Source organism: Carassius gibelio, chromosome A6, assembly GCF_023724105.1.
Source record: "Carassius gibelio isolate Cgi1373 ecotype wild population from Czech Republic chromosome A6, carGib1.2-hapl.c, whole genome shotgun sequence".
Lineage (NCBI taxonomy): Eukaryota > Metazoa > Chordata > Actinopteri > Cypriniformes > Cyprinidae > Carassius > Carassius gibelio.
Window position 1 is genome coordinate 6,270,963 of NC_068376.1, and position 21,816 is coordinate 6,292,778.

General features: G+C 36.5%; 1 protein-coding gene across 1 annotated transcript in view; it reads right to left on the reverse strand.

Annotated features, from left to right (window-relative positions):
- Positions 1–7,751: 7,751 nt before the first annotated feature.
- LOC128016146 (tomoregulin-2-like) overlaps positions 7,752–21,816 on the reverse strand; it is a 64,999-nt gene continuing 50,934 nt past the window's right edge. The window contains exons 6-9 of the mRNA XM_052600581.1: positions 19,955–20,103; positions 17,493–17,616; positions 16,643–16,798; positions 7,752–8,412 (exon numbers count right to left, since the gene is read on the reverse strand). Coding sequence (XP_052456541.1) covers positions 8,316–8,412; positions 16,643–16,798; positions 17,493–17,616; positions 19,955–20,103 — 526 coding nt within the window. The 3' untranslated portion in view covers positions 7,752–8,315. The remainder of the gene's footprint in view (positions 8,413–16,642; positions 16,799–17,492; positions 17,617–19,954; positions 20,104–21,816) is intronic.

Sequence of the window (21,816 nt, forward strand, 5' to 3'; positions counted from 1 at the left end):
CTGGCTCTCTAGGTTTTGATGTGTTTATATTGAAGTGAGCACTATAATATTAAGAGTCATGTTTGAAGGATCAGCTCATCTGTGAATAAAGAAAGAGAGAGAGGGAAAGAGATACAGAAAGGAAGATAAAACAAAAGTGTATGTTTTCCCTTTAAATAAATATTTGCTAAGCAACACTTTAGAGGAGTTTTCTGTGTGGATAATAAGAACTTGTGTATATGTTTTTGCCTGTATTTATTTTGTAAGAGTATTTTTTTTACAGGTGTAGCCATTCCAAGCTTATTCTGGAAAAAATGTCACACAAACAGTTCTCAGGCATTGTGAGTGGAGGCATTTTTCCTGGTGAAACTTAGCAGCAGAACTGGTAAACTCTGCTTTTACATTTCACTATGCAGGGAAATATAGTGGACAATAAAAAGACTGCAAGCATGAAATTAATTATTAAATCTTAAAGAATTGTGTGGAATCTCCTTGTCATTTTCTTTGGTGTTTGCCTCTTATATACGCTAACACAGAATGTCTTAATTGCTCCCATTTCCTTCTTTCTGCATTGTTATATGTGCCTCCATGATGTCATTTCCCCTCCTTTTTCCTTTGCAGGGCAATGGCTGTGGAAACACATACTTCTGAAAGTGGAAAAGAGTCCATTCATGGACCTCTGACCTCTACTCTGGGGATACTTTACATGCTAAAACAGATATAACATTTTCATAGCATACAAGCGCATGAATTTTGAAGTTCATATTGTGTTCATACAGTTGACAGGCATGTATGTGCTTATATAGCACTAGGCTCATGCAGTAGTAAATAACATGGTGATTTAGAACCTTTCCTTAGTTATCAAATAGTACTTTTAACATGCATTTGATTGACAGTAAAAAGAGGAATTAAGAGACAGGATGAGAGAAAGGGCGAGAGATGTAATTCTGTCTATTAGGATTACATTAAAAGGGTGGGGATTCCTGCCTTATCAATTTTCCCCCCATTGTTCTCATTCCAGCGAACTTGCATCTTGATCTCTTGTTTTGTATGGGAATATCTCAAAAACACTTGAAGGCAAATGGCTCAGGTTGCATATCTTTTAGAAACGACTTGTCGCCCCCTGGAGAAAACGATATGTAATTGCAACATTAGAGCATAAGTGCAGCACAAACAAGACCAGATTGTCTGGAATACCACAGCTGCTTCCTTGGAAACTCTTACAGTGAAGTGACACAAGTTCAGTACATATGAACTCCCCTTTTACTCATGGGATTCAAAGAGTATCTATGTGTTTTTGAAGCATTTAGGAAGATACTTCGAAATCATCCCAAAACTAAATGCCAAATTGTGATGTAATTGAATAATGTGCTATTGTGCAAAAACTGGAAGCTGAGGAAGTAAACAACATAAAGGTACCCAACTAATGTGTGAAGAGAGGCTATCACCAGTTGACGTCAATAGTGTTATTAACACTGATCTATATGACTGGATGCGTTCTATCTAAACTGTGAAGCCACTGGAAATGGTGCATCTTACTATGTATGTTCTTACTATGATTTCTAATATAGATCAGTGGTTATTAACTAAATAACCTACACAAACTTTAAAAATACTTCAAATTTAAGAAATGTTCCAGGTTAAATACAAAGTTTATTGAAAACATCAAAACTAAATTTGGCGAAAAACAATGCTAGAAATGTGTATAGGAAGGTACTGGTTTGGTTCACTTTTTATTGTTGTGGCTATGGCTGAACTTGTGGAAACATGATAATATTTTGTGGTTATCAGTTTCTTCATGGACTCTCTTTCAATTGTAGAGCTTCCTAGAGTTGTTGTATTGTAAGTGAGTTATACATTTTGTGCAGTGTTTCTCAGCCCACACTAAAACATGATTCATATTATCATTTGCATAGGATTAAGATCTGCTGTGACAAATGTGGAAAATGAAAAGGTACTTTGCATGTCCATTATGCCCTTATGTCTTAATCTGTGTGACTGTTGTTTACTTGTTGCCCTGGTCTCTTAAAAGGCATGGCTGCTTTCCACAGGTACCAATATATGTTTTTGCCAGTGTTTTCCGCCAATGACACAAAATCCCAATTGTGTGTTTATTTTATAAATTTTTATTGGTTAAAGTTAACTGAGAATATCTTATATTTTTCCATGGGTGCTCGGAGATCTATACCTGTGCTGCCTTAAACAGGTCACCAAGGAAGAAACATACTTTTTGCTGTATTTACAACATGCACTATACCAGAACAATAAATCTTGATGTGAATGAATAAAAATGTCAAAAAAATTCCTGAGTGGTATGGTAAAACAAATCAACTGGATTAATATGGAGTCCCAAAATTATACCCACAGCACAAATCTCATTGTTAAATATTTTGTATAAATAAGTTTTCTAACAGCCATTTAAACCAAACTATGGATACATATTGAGTTTTGTAACAGAAGTTATATTGTTGTACAGTATTTGTACAAACTGTAGATTGTTTACAGTTTACAGGAAATCGTTTCATGACATGTCTAATACGCCAAGGGAAAATGCAATGCAAAGTGCATGTAGTTTATTAAACAATAAGATGTCAATATTAAAAAATTCCAGTATCATATTTTATACCTCTCCCTTTTTAGAACACAATCAATAAATAATTAAACAACTGATGCAAAAAGGCCCCTTCAAACCTTTTGACTTGATTATTTTATTATTCATTTTATCTCTCACTTTTTATAAATCCCTGTGTCTGAAGTTAATCTTTGCATTATAGATCTTTGCCTTGGATTTATTGATTATTAATAACTTTTTATTCTTACCCTTTTTCTCAATTTTTTTCTCTCTTTCTGACCTCAACCCCATGCTCCCTCCTTTACAGTTATTTTCCTTTAAGACCAAACCCATCCCTCCCCATAAATGTATATTTACACTAGAAGTAGATATCCCTACAACCTGTGTCTGTGGAGTGTCTACTGTACTTGTTATTGAGATTCCCTGCTGACAGCCAGACTCTGGCAACCCTATGAGAAGAAGGGATCCTGGTGTACCTGGTAATGACATGAGGGAGGAATTTTAAGAATCTATACTTAGATCAAGTCATGGAAGTAACGGATTACCTTCAGCCTCGATCTCGCCACAAACACACTTCATTCCACAGCCACACACAGCACCGGTTTAGATTATTCATAATTGTGAGAGAAAAGTGCCTGTGGTAACCAGGCTTATTTATAAGGCTTCACACTCCCTCACAGATACAAATTTGCTCATTACATGAGGCTCGTGGCAGTCTTTCTTTTGTGTTTTGATGAGAAGTGCCTGAAAAAGTATTTTACTCAAGCCACACTTAAGTGATAAAATATTAAACAAAGCAGCCTTTATTTTAGAGAAAGATGGCACAAGCATTCATATTGCATTAATAGCCAATAAGCTTGTTGCTTTACATTTAGATAGCTGGTTAGCATTCGCTAGAGTTCTTCTGAAACCCTCCAGCTTCACCTGTATAGATCTCCCACGGGTTATTTCATATGCTATTTGTGCAGCAGCAGTAGCTCTTTAATACTCAAATACCTGCAGGACAATCGGCAGATTACACATTTAACTTGATTCAAGTGCAATGTGATTATAATTTAAGAATTTGATTGTGCTTTATTGTACACTTTATGACTCGTTTTATTTATTTTTTATTTATTTTTTTAATTATAAATGAAATAATTAAAAAGGGCAGAAAAAAATAGTAATACACGTAACTTAAATGACTGCGGGAAAAATGAATAAAAGAAGTAACATAATGTAGGAAATGCTTCAAAGACGTGGGGAAAAAATATGTCAATTACTTACTGAACCAGCAATGTATTGGACCGGGAAATAACTTCCCTCTCTCTCTCTTTCTCTCTCTCTCTATACTGTATATAAAGTGTATTATATATTATTATGTAAAGTATAATATTATACACTATAATATAATATAATATTGTATTGTATTATAATTATTAGCCTGTATCCAAATTGTCTGTCTGGAACGCAGCATTACGTTAACGTCAATAAACAATTGTGTACTACAATTAAGAGCCATTCTATAAGGTGACATTTCAGCACTTGACAAACAGATAGCGACTCCTAAGTATCACTTAAAGCATAGTTACGTGTGTTTGCTTTACATGTACTTTTGGGAAACGCACATGAAACAATAAAAATCATAAATTTACTCGTAAAAAAATGTTCTTAAGCGCTAAGATCAATCGTTATCGGGAAACCCGGCCCTGTGTGTTTATGTTCACTACTCACTACTGTGTGTGTGCACTTGGATTATAATAAAAATATTATTTTGTGCTGACACTGTATTCTTTATAGACATTTTAGTAGAGCATAGACTATTTATATTTATAGGTGCTTCTCAATGAATTAGAATGTCGTGAAAAGTTCATTTATTTCAGTAATTCAACTCAAATTTTGAAACTCATGCATTAAATAAATTCAATGCACACAGACTGAAGTAGTTTAAGTCTTTGGTTCTTTTCATTGAGATGATTTAACAAAAACCCACCAAATCACAATGTCAACTAATTAGAATACTTCATAAGACCAATAAAAACATTGTTTTTTTGTGAATTGTTGGCCTTCTGAAATGTTTGTTCATTTACTGTATATGTACTCAATATTTGGTAGGACCTCCCTTTGCTTTAATTCCTGCCTCAATTCTTTGTGGCATGAAGGTGATCAGTTTGTGGAACTGCTGAGGTGGTCTGGAAGCCCACTTTCTTTGACAGTGGCTTTCAGCTCATCTGGATTGTTTGATCTCTTGTTTCTCATTTTCCTCTTGACAATACCCCACAGATTCTCTATGGGGTTCAGGTCTGGTGATTTTGCTGGCCAGTCAAGCACACCAACACCATGGTCATTTAACAACTTTTGGTGCTTGTGGCAGTGTGTGCAGGTTCCAAAACCTGCTGGAAAATGAAATCAGCATCTATAAAAATGCTGGTCAGCTGAAGGAAGCATGAAGTGCTCCAAAATGCCTTGGTAAATGGGTGCAGTGACTTTGGTTTCCAAAAAACACAATGGACCAACACCAGCAGATGTTATTACACCCCAAACCATCACAGACTGTGGAAACTTAACACTGGACTTCAAGCAACTTGGGCTATGAGCTTCTCCACCCTTCCTCGGGACTCCATGACCTTGGTTTCCAAATGAAATACAAAACTTTCTCTCATTTGAAAAAAATGACTTTGGACCACTGGGCAACAGTCCAGTTCTTCTTCTCTTTAGCCTTGGTAAGATGCCTCAGGAGTGGCTTAACAAGAGGAATATGACAACTGTATCCAAATTCCTTGACACGTGTGTGTGGTGGCTCTTGATGCCTTGGCCCCAGCCTCAGTCCATTCCTTGTGAAGTTCACACCAATTCTTGATTCGATTTCGCTTGACAATCCTCATAAGGCTGCGGTTCTCTCGGTTGGTTGTGCATCTTTTTTTCTCCACACTTTTTCCTTCTACTCAACTCTCTGTTAACATGCTTGGATACAGCACTCAGTAAATGGCCAGCTTCTTTGAATATTTGTGGCTCCTGGTGAAGGGTGTCAGTGATTGTCTTCTGGACAACTGTCAGATCAGCAGTCTTCCCCATGATTATGTAGCCTAGTGAACCAAACTGAGAGACCATTTTGAAGGCTCAGGACATCTTTGCAGGTGTTTTGAAATGATTAGTTGATTGGCATGTCACCACATTCTAATTTGTTGAAATAGTGAATTGGTGTGGTTTTGTTAAATGTGAGCCAAATCACAATGAAATGAATGAATGAATGAAAAAAGACTTAAATTACTTCAGTCTGTGTGAACTGAATTTATTTAATAGCTGAGTTTCACAATTTGAGTTAAATTACTGAAACAAAATGAACTTTTTCTAGACATTCTAATTGAGAAGCACCTGTATTTAGACTTTAAGTGTCAGAGTACAAGTGTGTAGATGTCTTTAGAATTCGTACAAACTTACCTTTACACTGTGGAAATACAAACAGAAGACAGAAGACAAAGAGCGCAGCACTGAAAGGGGTGTGAGCAACATAAGGTCTATACAGCATTTTCAAATCTCTACAGCAATTCATACAAACAATATTTCAAATATTCTTAATAATTAAATATTAGTAACAAACTTTTGCTATGGCAAAATGTGTTTATTTTACCATTTCCACGAAATAGCATTTATTTAAATTCCTCTTTTGCTTTAAATTATCTTTATATCTGTCTTTGAGTTTTGTAACAATAGTGAACTGTCAATTTAAGTGACACAATGAAGAGGAAATGACATAATTTGCATTCTCAGATGCCTTTACAGTGTTTTTTTTTTATTTTTTAAATGGCCTCTCACATAAAACAGACAGGAAAAAACAGCTATCTTGATTTTCTCCTGTCATTTCTAGAGAAGACTTTTGAAGAACAACCCCACCCACCCACCCACTTCCTTGAATCAACACTGCTATCGTGTGGTCATTGGTCATAATGCCAACAAGAATCATAACATCCTCTTTCATGCATCATTTGTAGTTTTATACAGCTAAGCTTGCTCACACACATACACATGCACGCCATTCTGTCTCCCATGGACTGTTGGATCTGTTTCCATGAGTTACCTCAGGTCACAGAGGGCATTGGTAACAGTACAACACACACACACTTGTTGGTGGTGATTGTATTTGACAGCTCAGAGGCGTAGGAGAGAGCCGGATTGAGGTTGTGACAGCCTCTCTGCTGTCGGATCTTGTGGCAGCATTGATTGCTGGGTAATGGGCGCGGCTCACAGCCATCGACCGGCTGCTGGGCTTCATCCGCCTACAACTCCCTTTGGGCCGAAGGAGGCAGACAGACAGACTTTCCTTTCCTGATCGTGTCAGATTGTGCTAAGAAAAACAAGGTGACGAGAAAGGATGTATCTCAGTCCTAAAGCTAATCAACAGAGTGCTGGGTAGTTCTAAATCTGTGAGAGTATTGATATTTTTGACAAGTGACAAGACCTTCAAACTTGGAAGGTTAAGGAGATTTGCAGGAAGGAATGGTTGTAGGAAGGTTTCTGGAAAACAAATTTGCTGAAGAGATTGTAAGAGCTTGTTATTTAGTAGTAGTATTTCTTGCTTGCTTGATTTAATACTGTATATCCATTTGTCAGGATAAAAAAATAGAAGACTAAATCTGAAATCAATCATTTTTATCCATCATTCTATAGTCAATTTAGCAATAATGCATAATGTACTATGTATAATGTACATAATGAAAATGGATATTAATTTAGAAATTTACTAAATATTAAATATTAGTGTATCAAAACTCTACTTTAAGTGACCTTAAGATGGTGGCAAAGGTAACCTAAATGTAAAAATATTGCAAATGAGCATGCATAATTACATATTTAATATCAGTTGATAACCAATGTGGTACCAATATATTGTGGACCCATACAAAGGCAAGTTAACAAAATCAATTTTGGTAATACTTCACAATTTTAATATAAATATTAGTTAATGTATTAGCTAATATGAGCTAACAACGAGCAATGTATTTTTTCAGCATTAATAAATCTTTGTTAATGATAGTTAATAAAGTTGCATTCATATTTAACAGATAAAACGTTTGATTTTAAAAATGTATTAGAAAACGTTGAGATTACCCAAGAGTAATAATAAACGCTGTAGAAGTATAGTTCATTGTTAGTTCATGTTAAGTAATGAAACCTTATTGTAAATTGTGGAAGTCAAAATCATACACATTGATTCATCAAATCACATGATATAAATTATTTATTTACATTACAGCGAATAAAAACAAAGAAAAACATCACAAGTATTATAACCTATTGGAAATATATAATACATTACCAAAGAGAGCCCCGGAGAGCTCATTTTTTCGATGGTGTCATAGACAACAAATACAAGGCAACATGTGGCACACCTCTCCATTCATCCATCCATTCATCCATTCATCCATCCATCCATCCTTCCACAAGCACTTCTCTTTCCAGATTGTTGCAACCCCAGGGAAGGGCTGTTTTTGGCTGTACGGTCTGACGCTTTGATGAAGCTGACTGCCTGCTCTCTTTCCCACTGAGTCTGACTCAAGGCTGCAGGCCAGTTGGAAAACCACTGCAGGCCCGTCCCATGAGGCTGTCCCCTGTTTGCATCCACAAGGAATCGAGGGACGATAAGGTTTGCACACTGCCAGGAGTCCCGTCTCAGTTCTTACACACACCTAGCAACACCTGTCAGGAGGGGGGTATGTTTCCCACAATTTCCCGGGGCCTTTTCTCTGCTGTCTTTAGCACATGTCACTCTGTGTTTAAGGGTTCGTCAGATGAGTCTGGTGGAGGCCCGCAGGGTGTTTTCAGAGTTGAAGTGTGGAACGGTTTGTTTCTGCCGTGCTATCCGATTCCCACGTGGACATCTTCTGGAAACATGAAAAAAAAAAAAAAAAAAAAAAAAGAAGTTTATGTTCCTCACTCTTAGATTGAATAGGGCTTCACAATTAATTAAAATAAATCAGAATGCAAATGCTGTGCAGTATATATATATATATATATATATATATATATATATATATATATATATATATATATATATATATATTCACTTGTTTTGTACAGGGGGATATTACGATAGCAGTAATAATTCTTAATTCATTTAATATTTTTATTTAATAATATTAACAATAATAATAACTGTCAGTTGTCAAAAAAAGGAGATACTTAAAGGTTTAAAAAATCATTAAATGTTATAAAAATGATACTTAACTGATAAACATAACAGAGAAGTCTGCAATAGTAATACTTATTTTTTTATTTCTGTTTAGTAATAATTTATTATTATTACTATCACTGTCTGTCTGACGAGGGGCTTTAAGGTGTAAAATGTGAACTGATGAATATATTATGTAAAATAAACATGATACCAGCATCATTATCGTCATAATAATAATAACAATAATAATAATAGCAACAGCAATAAATTATTATTAAAGGGGGGTGAAATGCTATTTCATGCATACTGAGTTTTTTTACACTGTTAAAGAGTTGGATTCCCATGGTAAACATGGACAAAGTTTCAAAAATGAAGTTGTACGTTTGAAGGAGTATTTCTGTTCCAAAAATACTCCTTCCGGTTTGTCACAAGTTTCGGAAAGTTTTTTTTCGAGTATGGCTCTGTGTGACGTTAGATGGAGCGGAATTTCCTTTTATGGGTCCTAGGGCACGTCTGCCGGAAGAGCGCGCACTCCCGTAGATCAGAGCAGAGACATTCACTGATCAGAGCAAGAGCGTCGCGAAATGTCACAAAAGAAGTGTGTTTTTGGTTGCCAGGGCAAGACAACCCTGCACAGATTATCTCTGTCTCCTTGTTAGTGCGTCCCCTCCCATGCCGGTGAACGAGTTCAAGCCCCGCTCGGAGCGAGTCGTTGCTGCTGCTGCTCTCGTTCAGTTTCAGCCTCGGGATCTGATTCTGGATCATAAATAAACGGCTGAATCTGACTGTTAGCCATGGTTTGTTTTGGATGTGTTTTTCCTCACGGTAATGTCACAGCTTCCAGATGCTTTCAACGCAAAAGCCTACTGGCGCTCGTGATTCTTTAGCTCCGCCCACACGTCACGCCTCCAGACGCTCGTGTTTTTCCGGGAAAAAACAGTACAGACTATCTTTCTCTCATGAATATAATAAAACTAAAGACTTTTTGGAGTTATGAAGGATGCAGTACTACTCTGTACGTACTCAAGATTAACAGGATATTGAGTGAAAACGAGCATTTCACCACACCTTTAACAAAAAGCACAGCAAACCAGGAGCTTTTATAAAAAAAAAAAAAAAAAAAAAAAAAAGATCCGATTTTAGACTAAAGCAATCAAATTAAATCACAAATAACTACATTTATCAATATTAAAATGATAAACTTTCTGACCAGAATGTACCGACTTTAGAAATCAGTGACAATGAAGAAGACGGCACTGATTCCAGACCAGACCAAAGTTGTTCCTGTTTTCATTAGTTCCATCTTCTTACTTACAATTACAAACATCAAGTTTTACACAGTGAAGAAAACCTTTAACTTTAATTGGCTATACAGGTTGAGGAAACCAATCACCTACCAAGTTTTAAAGCATTATTTTCACAGAACTTAAGGAATCAATATATTGCTTTTTCCTTTTCTCCATATCATTAAAAAGCCTGCAAGTGACCTACAGCTTAGAAAGTAATCCATTTTGCAATTGCATTTTGTCAATCTGTCTGAGGTAGACTTTCACACAGGACTGTTATTATTATATTATTGATCTATGCTCCTTATTACAGAATCTACATAGGGGTCAGTGGGCATGATTAAACGTGTTGAATTTTTAACAGGTTGTTTTTTTTTATATAATTAATTTTACTACATTAATATGTTAAACTGACAGCTCTAATCATAATATATAAAATGCACAGAAAGAGGGGGATGGAGAGAGACGGATGGAGATCAGATAGCCACAGACAGGCACTTGCTGTGGTTTAAATTGTCTCATTAACAGCTTCTCTCTCTTCCCTAGCAGCTCAGCAGGGGAAACCTTCCACCACAGGGAATCTTTATTATATTTTCCTCGTTGCTTTATTAAATGTCATGTTTTGCATAGGGCAGAGTGTGCCCCTAGCTCTTAAATCTGCTCGGAGGCAGCAGGGTCCGCAGGGGACACTGATTCCTGACCAGACCAAAGCTGTTCCTGTTTTAATTAGTTCCATCCTCTCGCTCGCAAACATCACGTTTTACACAGTGTAGAGAACCTTTAACTCACTGCCTGAACAGGTTGAAGAAAGTAATCAAGTCTTAAAGCATTAGATTCACAGCCTCAAATGAACTTTTTGCCAATGGTGGGTAAATTAAGAAAATAAATAGCAATTATAGCAAGAATAGCAGCATGTTTTTGAGAAATTCCAATATAAAGACAAGGTTTTTTTTTTTTTTTTTTACTGCAGCATATTTGAACCATAATTATCCTGACTTTGAGACATGTACCACATGAGATTCTCTCATGATCAGTGATATGTAACACATTAAGGGGGAATTGTGCTTCTTAATATTTTTGTGGAAACTGGATTCACTGTTAAATAGAAAGTTCAAAAGAACATTATTTATTTGAAATTGATGTTTTTGTAACATCATAAAGGCCTTTTTATACCAAGCACAATAACTATAAAGAACACAATTTTAGCATCCACACCAACTGAGGATCATGTTCTGTTATTATAAGTTATTGTAAGTGCACTGCAGTTTTGTCGTCTGATGCTTTAAATACTCAAGCTATTTAAAAACAGGCTGATTTTGATTGGATGTTTCTATCATTCATCAGCTGAAAAAATAAAAAATAAAAAAAAATCCAACAATATTAAAGGGGGGGTGAAATGCTATTTCATGAGTTTTTTACACTGTTAAAGAGTTGGATTCCCATGCTAAACATGGACAAAGTTTCAAAAATTAAGTTGTACGTTTGAAGGAGTATTTCTGATCCAAAAATACTCCTTCCGGTTTGTCACAAGTTTCGGAAAGTTTTTTTCGAGTATGGCTCTGTGTGACGTTAGATGGAGCGGAATTTCCTTATATGGGTCCTAAGGGCACGTTTGCCGGAAGAGCGCGCGCTCCCGTATAGCAGAGCAGAGAGAGGCTGTGCACAGACATTCACTGATCAGAGCGAGAGCGTCGCGAAATGTCACAAAAGGAGTGTGTTTTTGGTTGCCAGGGCAAGACAACCCTGCACAGATTACCAAAGAAAAAACAGCATTAAGGGACCAGTGGATGGAGTTTATTTTTACAGAGCATCAACGGAGTTGTGCAAGTGTTTGTTCCCTGTATTTCTAAAATGCTTGTTTTACAAACAAAGCCCAGTTTGACGACGGATTTGCGTATCGTTTATTTCTTAAGGATGATGCAATCCCAACGAAAAAGGGTCACGATCGTGTGTTGGAACCGCAGGCGGTGAGTAAAACTGCTTAAAATATCTCTGCCTCCTTGTTAGTGCGTCCGCCTCCCATCGGAGAACCGGGTTCGAGCCCCGCTCGGAGCGAGTCCTTGCTGCTGCTGCTCTCGTTCAGTTTCAGCTGTCACAGCTTTCAAACGCTCTCAACGCAACTGGCGCGCGTGATTCTTTAGCTCCGCCCACACGTCACGCCTCCAGGCGCTCGTGTTTTTCCGGGAAGAATCGGTACAGACTATCTTTCTCTTATGAATATAATAAAACTAAATACTTTTTGGAGTTATGAAGGATGCAGTACTACTCTATAGGTACTCAAGATTAACAGGATATTGAGTGAAAACGAGCATTTCATCCCCCCTTTAAGTAATTTTCATTACAGCTGTTTTAAATCACACCGGCTACAAACCTTTAAATGGTCGTGTAAACCATTTTATTTGAAAAATGTCATGTCATGTGGTGCAACCATCAAGAATTACTATTATTATTTTACAAATGTAATGAATTATTAATTACCAAAGATCACTAAGGAGGGTCTGCATGGGTCCTCTCTATGATATAACTTTCATAAATCCTGTGTTGTCCATGTAAATTAATAGGACATGAACCAACCAAACAAACAAAATAAATAATAATAATAAATAAAATAAAAAACAATGACTCTTCAAATATTTTTTCCCCCAAAGATGGTTTCTGTAATTTGTACTATTGTATGTTCAAGTGTTAGTTTTTTATAGTAAGTTATTAGTTATTTACAACTAGTTAATTGATGCTATCTAAAATAGTGTGTGGTTTTATGATTGTGAGCATGTGATTGGATGTGCGGGACTTTGGGCGGGACTTTGATACCATGGATCCACCTCATAATCACTGCTTCTCAGACTCCAGCTCCAAATCACAGCGGATAATTCTGGGGCTTCAATTTTCTACAGTCTATGGTTGAACCATATGATTTGGCAGACCAGATCATGCCACTTTTGGTTTTGTTTCATTCCTTTAGTGAGGGGTTGTTCTTCATTGATATCAGGACAGTTGTTATCATCCTTCCATTTTTGATGATTATTAAGTTCACATGTACATCCCCTGAAACTATAATGGCAAAAGTTATCCCTGCATTATCGCTGCCTTCTTGTGTCTGTCTGGCAAACCTTTCACTGTCTTTAATCAAGAAAATCTTTCCTTTAGAATCCTGCAGGGCTACTTTTGGAGAGTTATATTAAATAGATTGTAGTCGAATCCCATTATATGAAAGTGAGGTGGCAATTTCCCCCTTGGTAGGAAACACTGAGAGCAACAGAGCCATTGTGACAACATGGTCCATTCCACAGCCCCGCGTATCCCAGGAAGCCTTGTTATGGGACAAAGCAACAATCAAAACAACCATAATACATCAGAGGCCTCAGAAAGCCCGCTTACAGAAGGAGCGCTACAGAAGCACAGCAGAGGAAAAATGGCCGAGCCTTACTGTGCGCCGTACACTTTTAAAAGGTCAGAGACCCTGAATGATCACTCATGAGAGAGTGCCTGATGTTCCTTCCTCACTCTTTGCATTTTCACTCTCTGAACCATTACTTTTGCTACCTCCCTGTAGTTCTTACACTCTGCATGCAATGCACATCAGATAATCATTACAATCACCTAATCACTACGCCAACTCTGCGCCCTTGCAGGAGTGTGTTTGATTAAAAGTGCTTCAGTCTGAGCATCTTTGATTAGCTAGACAGAAACACAGAGAGCCAAAGACATCGACAGAAAGAGGAGAGCAAGAGTGCGAGACAGTGAAAGACAGGACTAGAGAAAATTAAATGGGGAGAACGCAAGCGGAGACAGATGAGAGAGAGACGTTTCCTAAGTCATTGCTGTGGTTAGAAAGTGTGTTGCTATAGAAACGGGTTACGTGCTGTAAGGTGAAGGAGGGCACTGCGGTGAACACTGTGCACTTTTGAAACACCTTTCACTTCATGTGACGTGCGTGTCACATGCGTGTCAAGTTTCATCATTTGATCGATATTAGTAACTGTTGATTAGTTCTCTGGGAGCCTGTCCTCCAACAAAAAAATGACCATATAGGTCGTTTGTGCAAACACCTTATTACGACCTATATTAACGTTTGAAAGTTTAGCGGCCTCTAGCGGGCGTAAAAATAATGACAGTATCGCGTTGCGTCTGTCGTCATGAAATTACGTGTAATGTAATTACCAATCAAAATGCACGTTTATTTAAATGCAATGTGTGGACTTTTTACACTGATCTCACAGTAATTCGTACATATTTTTCTAGGTGGATTATTCGTTCGAATGACCCGCCTAACCCCACCCCTAAACCTAACCTTCACAGAAATCATGCTATATTTTGATTTATTGAGCATATACATTTTACGTGCACATCCGTTCTCTGGGTTCAAACCCATGCTAGCATGATTACATATCAAGATATAATGCAATAAACTACCAACTGAGCTACACGAAACGAAAATCAGAGTGCAAATAAAAGAGTACAAAACATTAATATGAAAACAACCCTCTGCGATAGGGGCGCAATTGTAGTATACGCTCTGATGGGTCATATTTCAGGGATTTGGACAAACGACCTATACGAGCGTATTGGTTGGAGGACAGGTTGGTCCGTAGCCACCAGATCCAGTCTGTATCCAGATCAGAGGGTCACTGCAGTCACCCAGATATAGTACATATCCAGACCAGATGGTGGATCAGCACCTAGAAAGGACCTCTACAGCCCTGAAAGACACCGGAGACCAGGACAACTAGAGCCTCAGATACAGATCCCCTGTAAAGACCTTGTCTCAGACGACCACCAGGTCAAGACCACAGGAAACAGATGATTCTTCTGCACAATCTGACTTTGCTGAAGCCTGGAATTGAACTACTGGTTTCGTCTGGTCAGAGGAGAACTGGCCCCCCAACTGAGCCTGGTTTCTCCCAAGGTTTTTTTCTCCATTCTGTCACCAATGGAGTTTCGGTTCCTTGCCGCTGTCACCTCTGGCTTGCTTAGTTGGGGTCACGTCATCTACAGCGATATCGTTGACTTGATTGCAAATAAATGCACAGACACTATTCAACTGAACAGAGACGACATCACTGAATTCAATGATGAACTGCCTTTAAATATCATTTTGCATTATTGACACACTGTTTTCCTAATGAATGTTGTTCAGTTGCTTTGATGCAATGTATTTTGTTTAAAGCGCTATATAAATAAAGGTGACTTGACAGGATGTTCTTTGGATATTGCTATCAGAGTTATTCTGATTTCAGAAATTACATTTATAAATTTGTGTGTCTGCAACTGCATGCTATAGTATTTATTTGTGTTGGCTTCACAACTAGATCAAGCTGATAATTGTTACTGAATTTATTTGCTGTTTTATGCATCAGGCAATCAAGGAAATCACACTGTCCTTCTCAGCAGCAGGAAAAACAAAACTGTTGAATTTTGAATAAATTATATAGAAGATGTGTGCAATGCGACAACACTGGAACACTCCCCGTCCCATTATAATCAACAAAGCTGTGACTGAACCCAACACTGTGTTTATATATATATATATATATATATATATATATATATATATATATATATATATATATATATATATATATATATATATATATATATATAAATGCAGTTCATAAAGAATATACAGTGGCCCCAAAATGTTTTTCAACGCTCACATAAAATGTTTGTAAAATAAGTGCTGAAGTGCCAAAAAAAAAACTTTCTGGGGTCACTGTATTATATATTATTAAATATATATAGTTTATATAGTTTGACCAGAATCATTGCAATATGAACATTCAAAAGAATGGTATTTTTATTGTTTTTGAGAGAAGTGTCTTATGCTACCAAAGTAATATATTTTAAAATGTAATTTATTCCTTTGATGATGACAAAGCTGTATTTTCAGCATCATTAAACTAACTATCCATACAATTCTTTCCATACAATGACAGGGTATCACTTAGCCTTGCGTAACTGACAGGCGTTTACTTTCTTGTGGGGTGGGGCTTGTCTAAAGTTTAAAATAATTGATTACCCTTAATCCAACCCCATACCTAAACTTAACAACTACTTTCTAAAAGGTTAACAATGACAGATTATTCTGTTCATCTAAAAAAAAAGACAGAAATCCATTATTTGTAAAATAATTTTCAACAAAGAATGCAATTTTTTTATAAGAGAATACAGATATACACTGTACATTAAGAATGAATCAAGTAATACAATTTTTGAATATTTTTTAAAATAGTATCATTATATAGAGGCCATACGTTAGTGTTATTTTTCGGTTTTGTTTCTACAAAAAAAAAGAAACAACAACAACAACAACAACAAAAACAATCTCACCTTTCTTTTATGGGAATCTCAAAGGCAAGACAGAAAAAATAATATTGTGTGGCCTTTTAGAGCTTCTATATGTGCAGATTATTGTGTAATTGAAAACTCTGTGCTGTTTGCAGATTAATACTTAACATTTTACATCTTCATTTTCATACTGAAATAAAAGTATGCACATGAAAACAGACAACATTCGAAGCACTGTCTATTTTTTTAGCTCTAATATTCCTGCCTTTTACCCCAACTATTGGATTGTGCACATTGACCAAGCTAAGTGCATGGCTGTGCAGGTTCGAGAAAGCTAGAAATCTGAGTGATTTGTGTTTTTAAACTCACCGTGTGATGCAAAGCACTAAGAGGCAGATAATGGCCACTTGCAGAACTCCAATGATGGATGCGATCAGAATGTAAGTCTTTTCTGAACCAGGTACCACATACATCACATTATAGTCCTTCCTGTCACACTGCGGCCCAATGAAGCCTGAATGGCAACTGAAAAACACACACATGGATAAGATCAAACAATGTTAGAGTTTAAAGCAAAGAAAAGATGGGCATACAATAATCGATAACTACTTTTATTAGGTGATGGTAGTGGGCAGGGAAAGAGTGTGTGCATAATCAAATGGCAGCAGGATGTTGATGATGCCACTTTTTGTGTATAATTAGGCAATTAGTGTTTATAGGTACAAAATAAAGCAATGGAAGTGTGTGTGTGTGTGTGTGTGTGTGGGTGTGTGTGTGTGTGTGTGTGTGTGTGTGTGTGAGTTGGGGGGGTGTTCGGTGGGGCTGGTGTGAGTGAGTGTGCAGAGGGGAGCTGGTGCACACTGGGAAAAACAGTCTTGTTTAATTAGAGCCTCGACCTCTCAGAAGAGGCAGTTAAAGGGACACCTGCCAGCCGGCACACACTCTCTCACACACACACACACACAGCTTGTAGGAATGAGTCATTTTTCAGAGGGTGGCACACACACAATTTATCTTCTCTTTTTCTCTTTCCTTCACTTTTTTTCTTGCACATCTTTCATCATTTCTCATCTTCTCTCATTTCTCGTTCTCTCCCCTACTTTTGTCTTCTCACTGCTTCTCCAAAATCAATCTCACAGTGTCCTTTAAAGAGTCTGTGGGCGCGTGGGAGAGAGAAGGAAGAGTTTGATATGTTGTGTGTGCCGTGTGGTGCGGTTACCTGCAGGTGGGGGGTGAGAGGTTGCTAGGATACTCGCACTCTCCGTGGACACAGTAGTTCTTGTAACGCTCTGGACACGGGATGTAAAGACCCCACGGTACCTCGCTCACCTGGTCTTTCTCCTCTAAACACACCCCGGACAAGAGAGAGAGACTGTAATTTGGCAATCAGGTTTATGTAGTCAGGTTAGATCTTGTGAAGGGCTGGTTTGCGATGAAATCATGAAAGTGGCATAAAATAGTTTAAAAAAGTGCATTAAAAAAATCCACTGAACCACTGAAAACATCTTGAGTGGTTTGCACAGTGGCAAATTAACATGTAACACCATCAAAATGTGGGCATTTGTTTGCAATTCGGCAAACAACTTCTATTGATGATGCACTTTTGTTGAAGCAACACATTTGATACATTTTTTGAGAAACTTTTAAGAATCCATTAAGAATTCAAAAGGTTCATCATATATATATAATATAGACATCTGACAGAATGAGTCTGATGACTGGCTAAATATTAAAACTACTATAAAATTCCTTGTCATTTGATTAACAAGGCTTACATAAAATGCTCGGAATACATATGTAACTGTCTGTAAATTACTTGTCAAATGATGGTAATTTTCTGAAAATCTGTGCCAGTTACAGAGGAATTCAGGTGGATAGATTCACAACAGCTTTGGTGCCGGGCTCTGTTAACATGAATTGTCATTAATTAATGAATTCTGTAGGCCAACCTGGAAGTTAGCATCATCCTGGTTTCCTTCAGAAAAGCCATTAGTTTTCACAAATGAACTCAACTTTTCTGAATGATTTTGATTTGTATTCAATATTTTGAAAACTAAATACAATTGCCAGAGGTAAAACACAAATGGTAGTCTATAAACGATGGTTGTATGACTTCAACATCACCACAATGCTTCTGACAACTGGAACTTCCAGGTTTTAGGACTCTATATGTGCAAATGAACTTTGAGAGCTGTGTCAAACAAAAAACCATTTCAGCAAACAATTAGGTCTTCAATTTCTGTCTCTCCTCACAAACCGTTCTAAAATTATATAGACTTTGCACAATAAAGGTGGGTAAATGATGACAGAATCGTAATATTTAGATGAACTAGCCCTTTAAAAGACCATTTAGGACAGTGTTTCATCTCTAAATGGTGACAAGAATGTAAGTGTGTGTATGTGTGTGTGTAAGAGCACATTTGAAGGGGATCCTTGTAAGTCAATGGAGGGATCAATGATACAGCAGTGACACCACACCCTCCTCTGTTTACTCAATTAATCACAATCTTTCTTTCTTTCTTTTCTTATCTCTCTCTCTCTCACTCTCAAACTCTCTTCTGACACGGTCTATGAAGCAGGTCACAGCACTCAGTCAAACTGTCACACACACCGGGAGGTATCAGGGTACGGTGGCCTTTTGAGGACACATAAAGCAGGCTAGTTCTCCAGAGACTCACTGGTTTCAGTATGCTCCTGCACACTGCTCCGTTTATCACACGAAAGGAGCGACACATTGTTCTTAGAGCTGTTAACATTTATGTTGGCTGCCTTTTCATTTAATGGAACACTTTTAGTGAATTTTAAATCAGAGGTTCTTGAAAATGCAACCTGGCTCTCATTTACCAAAAAATTAAGGAAAACATTTCTTTAAGAAAACTTTAATGGAAAATTTATTTATAAATCAAATCCAAGAGGGACTTTTAACAAAAAGTAAAGTATTTTCTGCAATTTAATCATATTGGAATTTAATTAAAACATTCAATTTCCGCAGTACTGCTGCTGCTAAAATGTTATTATTTTGCTTTCTTTCCTTAAATGGGAAACGTAATGTATTAAAAATTTTAATGTGTTTTAAAAAGACACAAATAACACACTGACCTACTCTACTGTTCAAAAGTTTGGGGACTGTAAGATTTTTAGTTTAATATTCATGAAAGAAGTATTCTGCTCACCAAGGTTGCATTTCTTTGGTCAAAAATACAGTAAAAACAGTAATATTATAAAATATTATTGCAATTTAAAATAATGGTTTTCTGTTTTCATATACAATAAAATGCTATGTATTCCTGAGATGCAAAGCTGAATTTCAGTCTTCAGTGTGAATAGATCTTTCAGAAATCATTCTAATATGCTGATTTGCTGCTCAAGAAACATTTCTTATTATCGATGTTGATGAGCGCAAGCCCGAGCCCGACCCGAGCCCATGTAAGATTATATAAATTAACCCCGAACCCATCAGGTCCCGTCGGGATCGGGTAAAGATCTTAAGCTCTAGAACCTGGTAAGATTTTGTTAAGGTTTGTTAAGAACAAATAAGATTTGTTATGTGTGAGACAGAGTTGGTGAGGGTTAAAATTTTCTCATGACCTCAGATTGTGAGCAGAAAGACTGTGATTAGACTGTCAGGCTGGAGCAGAGGTGAACACATTTGTGTTTAATAGATTGAGAGTTGAGACTGACCCTTACAATGTCCGAGGTATTTGACCTCAATCCTCTCCTGCTTCTGACATGACACCTCTTTCACCTGGCAGGGGTTGTCATAGGAACGGCCGTCTGATGCACAGACTGGATTAAAACTGATGTGGGAGCAATCAATGTTGCATACACACCTGCAGAGAGAGAGAGAGAGAGAGAGAGCAGAGTCAACTTCACTGTCCACAGGAGAAGGAGATTCATGCCTGGGTTTACTCATTTAAAAAAGGTTGAGATAAATAAATTATCTATATAAGAGTGTTTAAATGTGGCTGTTTATGATAGATATGATTATGAACAGATAAAAAAAAAGAATTAAATAGAGTTAAATAGTTCAGTACCCCCCCCCAAAAAAAAAAAAAAATAATATCAAAGGTTGTTGTAATTTTGTCAAATTATGTAAAAAGTATAAAACTGTATGTGTATACATCACATTAGCAAGACAAGGAGATTCCATTTGTTCGTGAGATATTATTTTGATGCATGTACAGTATATCCACTGTTGCACATTTAATGAAATTAAATGTTTAATTTCTAATAGTCCACAGTGCCAGAATTGCCCAACGTTGGAAAAATGTCCATAAATAATCATATACAATAATAAGAAAAAACCATTTAAACAAACAAACCACAGCAAATGAAATGCCTACTATTAAAAAAACTAACAAACATATTTTATTTAATATTAATAATTGGGTGTCTTTTTTAAAGAAAGAGAAATACTGTTTGATTAATTTCTGACTTTTTTAACTTATTAGAAATATGATGTTTTGAACATATATTTTCCAAATAAAATGACACATTCAGCTCCAGCAGCAGGCTGTTTAATGCAATACGAACAGTGTGATTCTCCTCCACATGAACTACTGAAAAAACGAATAATTTTGAGACAACAGACTACCATTTAAAAACATATATTTTTTGGTGGTGCAATCATTTTTTTTACTGTTTAGCTATGCAAAAAAAATTATTTTGTGTTTTTATTTTTATTTTTTTAAAGAATCATCTAAACCAGTCCACAAAACAGGTCAGATGATTTGTTCAAGACTTGTTATTAATTGAGAAACCATGAGTGGGCTGATAATAAGAACATTTGGAGTGAATCAAGGATTTAAATGGTGAACTTAACTGAATTCAATAGCTGAAAATCAAATAAACATGCACATGGAGAGGGGGGTGCTTTGGGGCTTCAAGATTAAACAAACAATAGCCTTAGTGTGATCAAAAAAAAAAAAAAAAAAAAAGCTGTAACACTTTAGTATAGGGACCAATTCTAGTTGCTTATTAGCATGCATATTAATAGTACATTTGTGACCTAAAATGCATTTGGATTAAAATCATTATGTAAGGGTGTACAAAACAGAAACAACTGGCTCAAATCCTGAAAAATATTTTATTTTTATTTATATCTGTCAGTGTGATACTTTTTTGCGATTGCACTGATCTATATTGTGTGCATCTTAAACAAGCTCAAATTTCATTGGACAATGTGAAGTGAAGCGGTATTTTCCTGTTCTTATTCATAAATCAGCTGAAAACTACATAGCCACAGTCTACTTTTTTTTTATTTTAAATTGTAAGTAATGTTTACTATTATTTACGTCCTGCACATTTATATCCTTACCATTTGATGAAACTATAGTTAGTTAAATGAAGCCTATGCATATACTTCAACTTTACTATAGTAATTATAGTATATACGGAATTACTCCATGTGTAGATGCCTCTTTTTACATTTGAGCCCCTGCCTCTGAGGAACTCTGCACATCCATGCGTATAAATATGATTTTTCAATACATGCAAAACAGTTTTAGTCAAGAGGTATAAATCATCTGCATCTTTATGCAAAA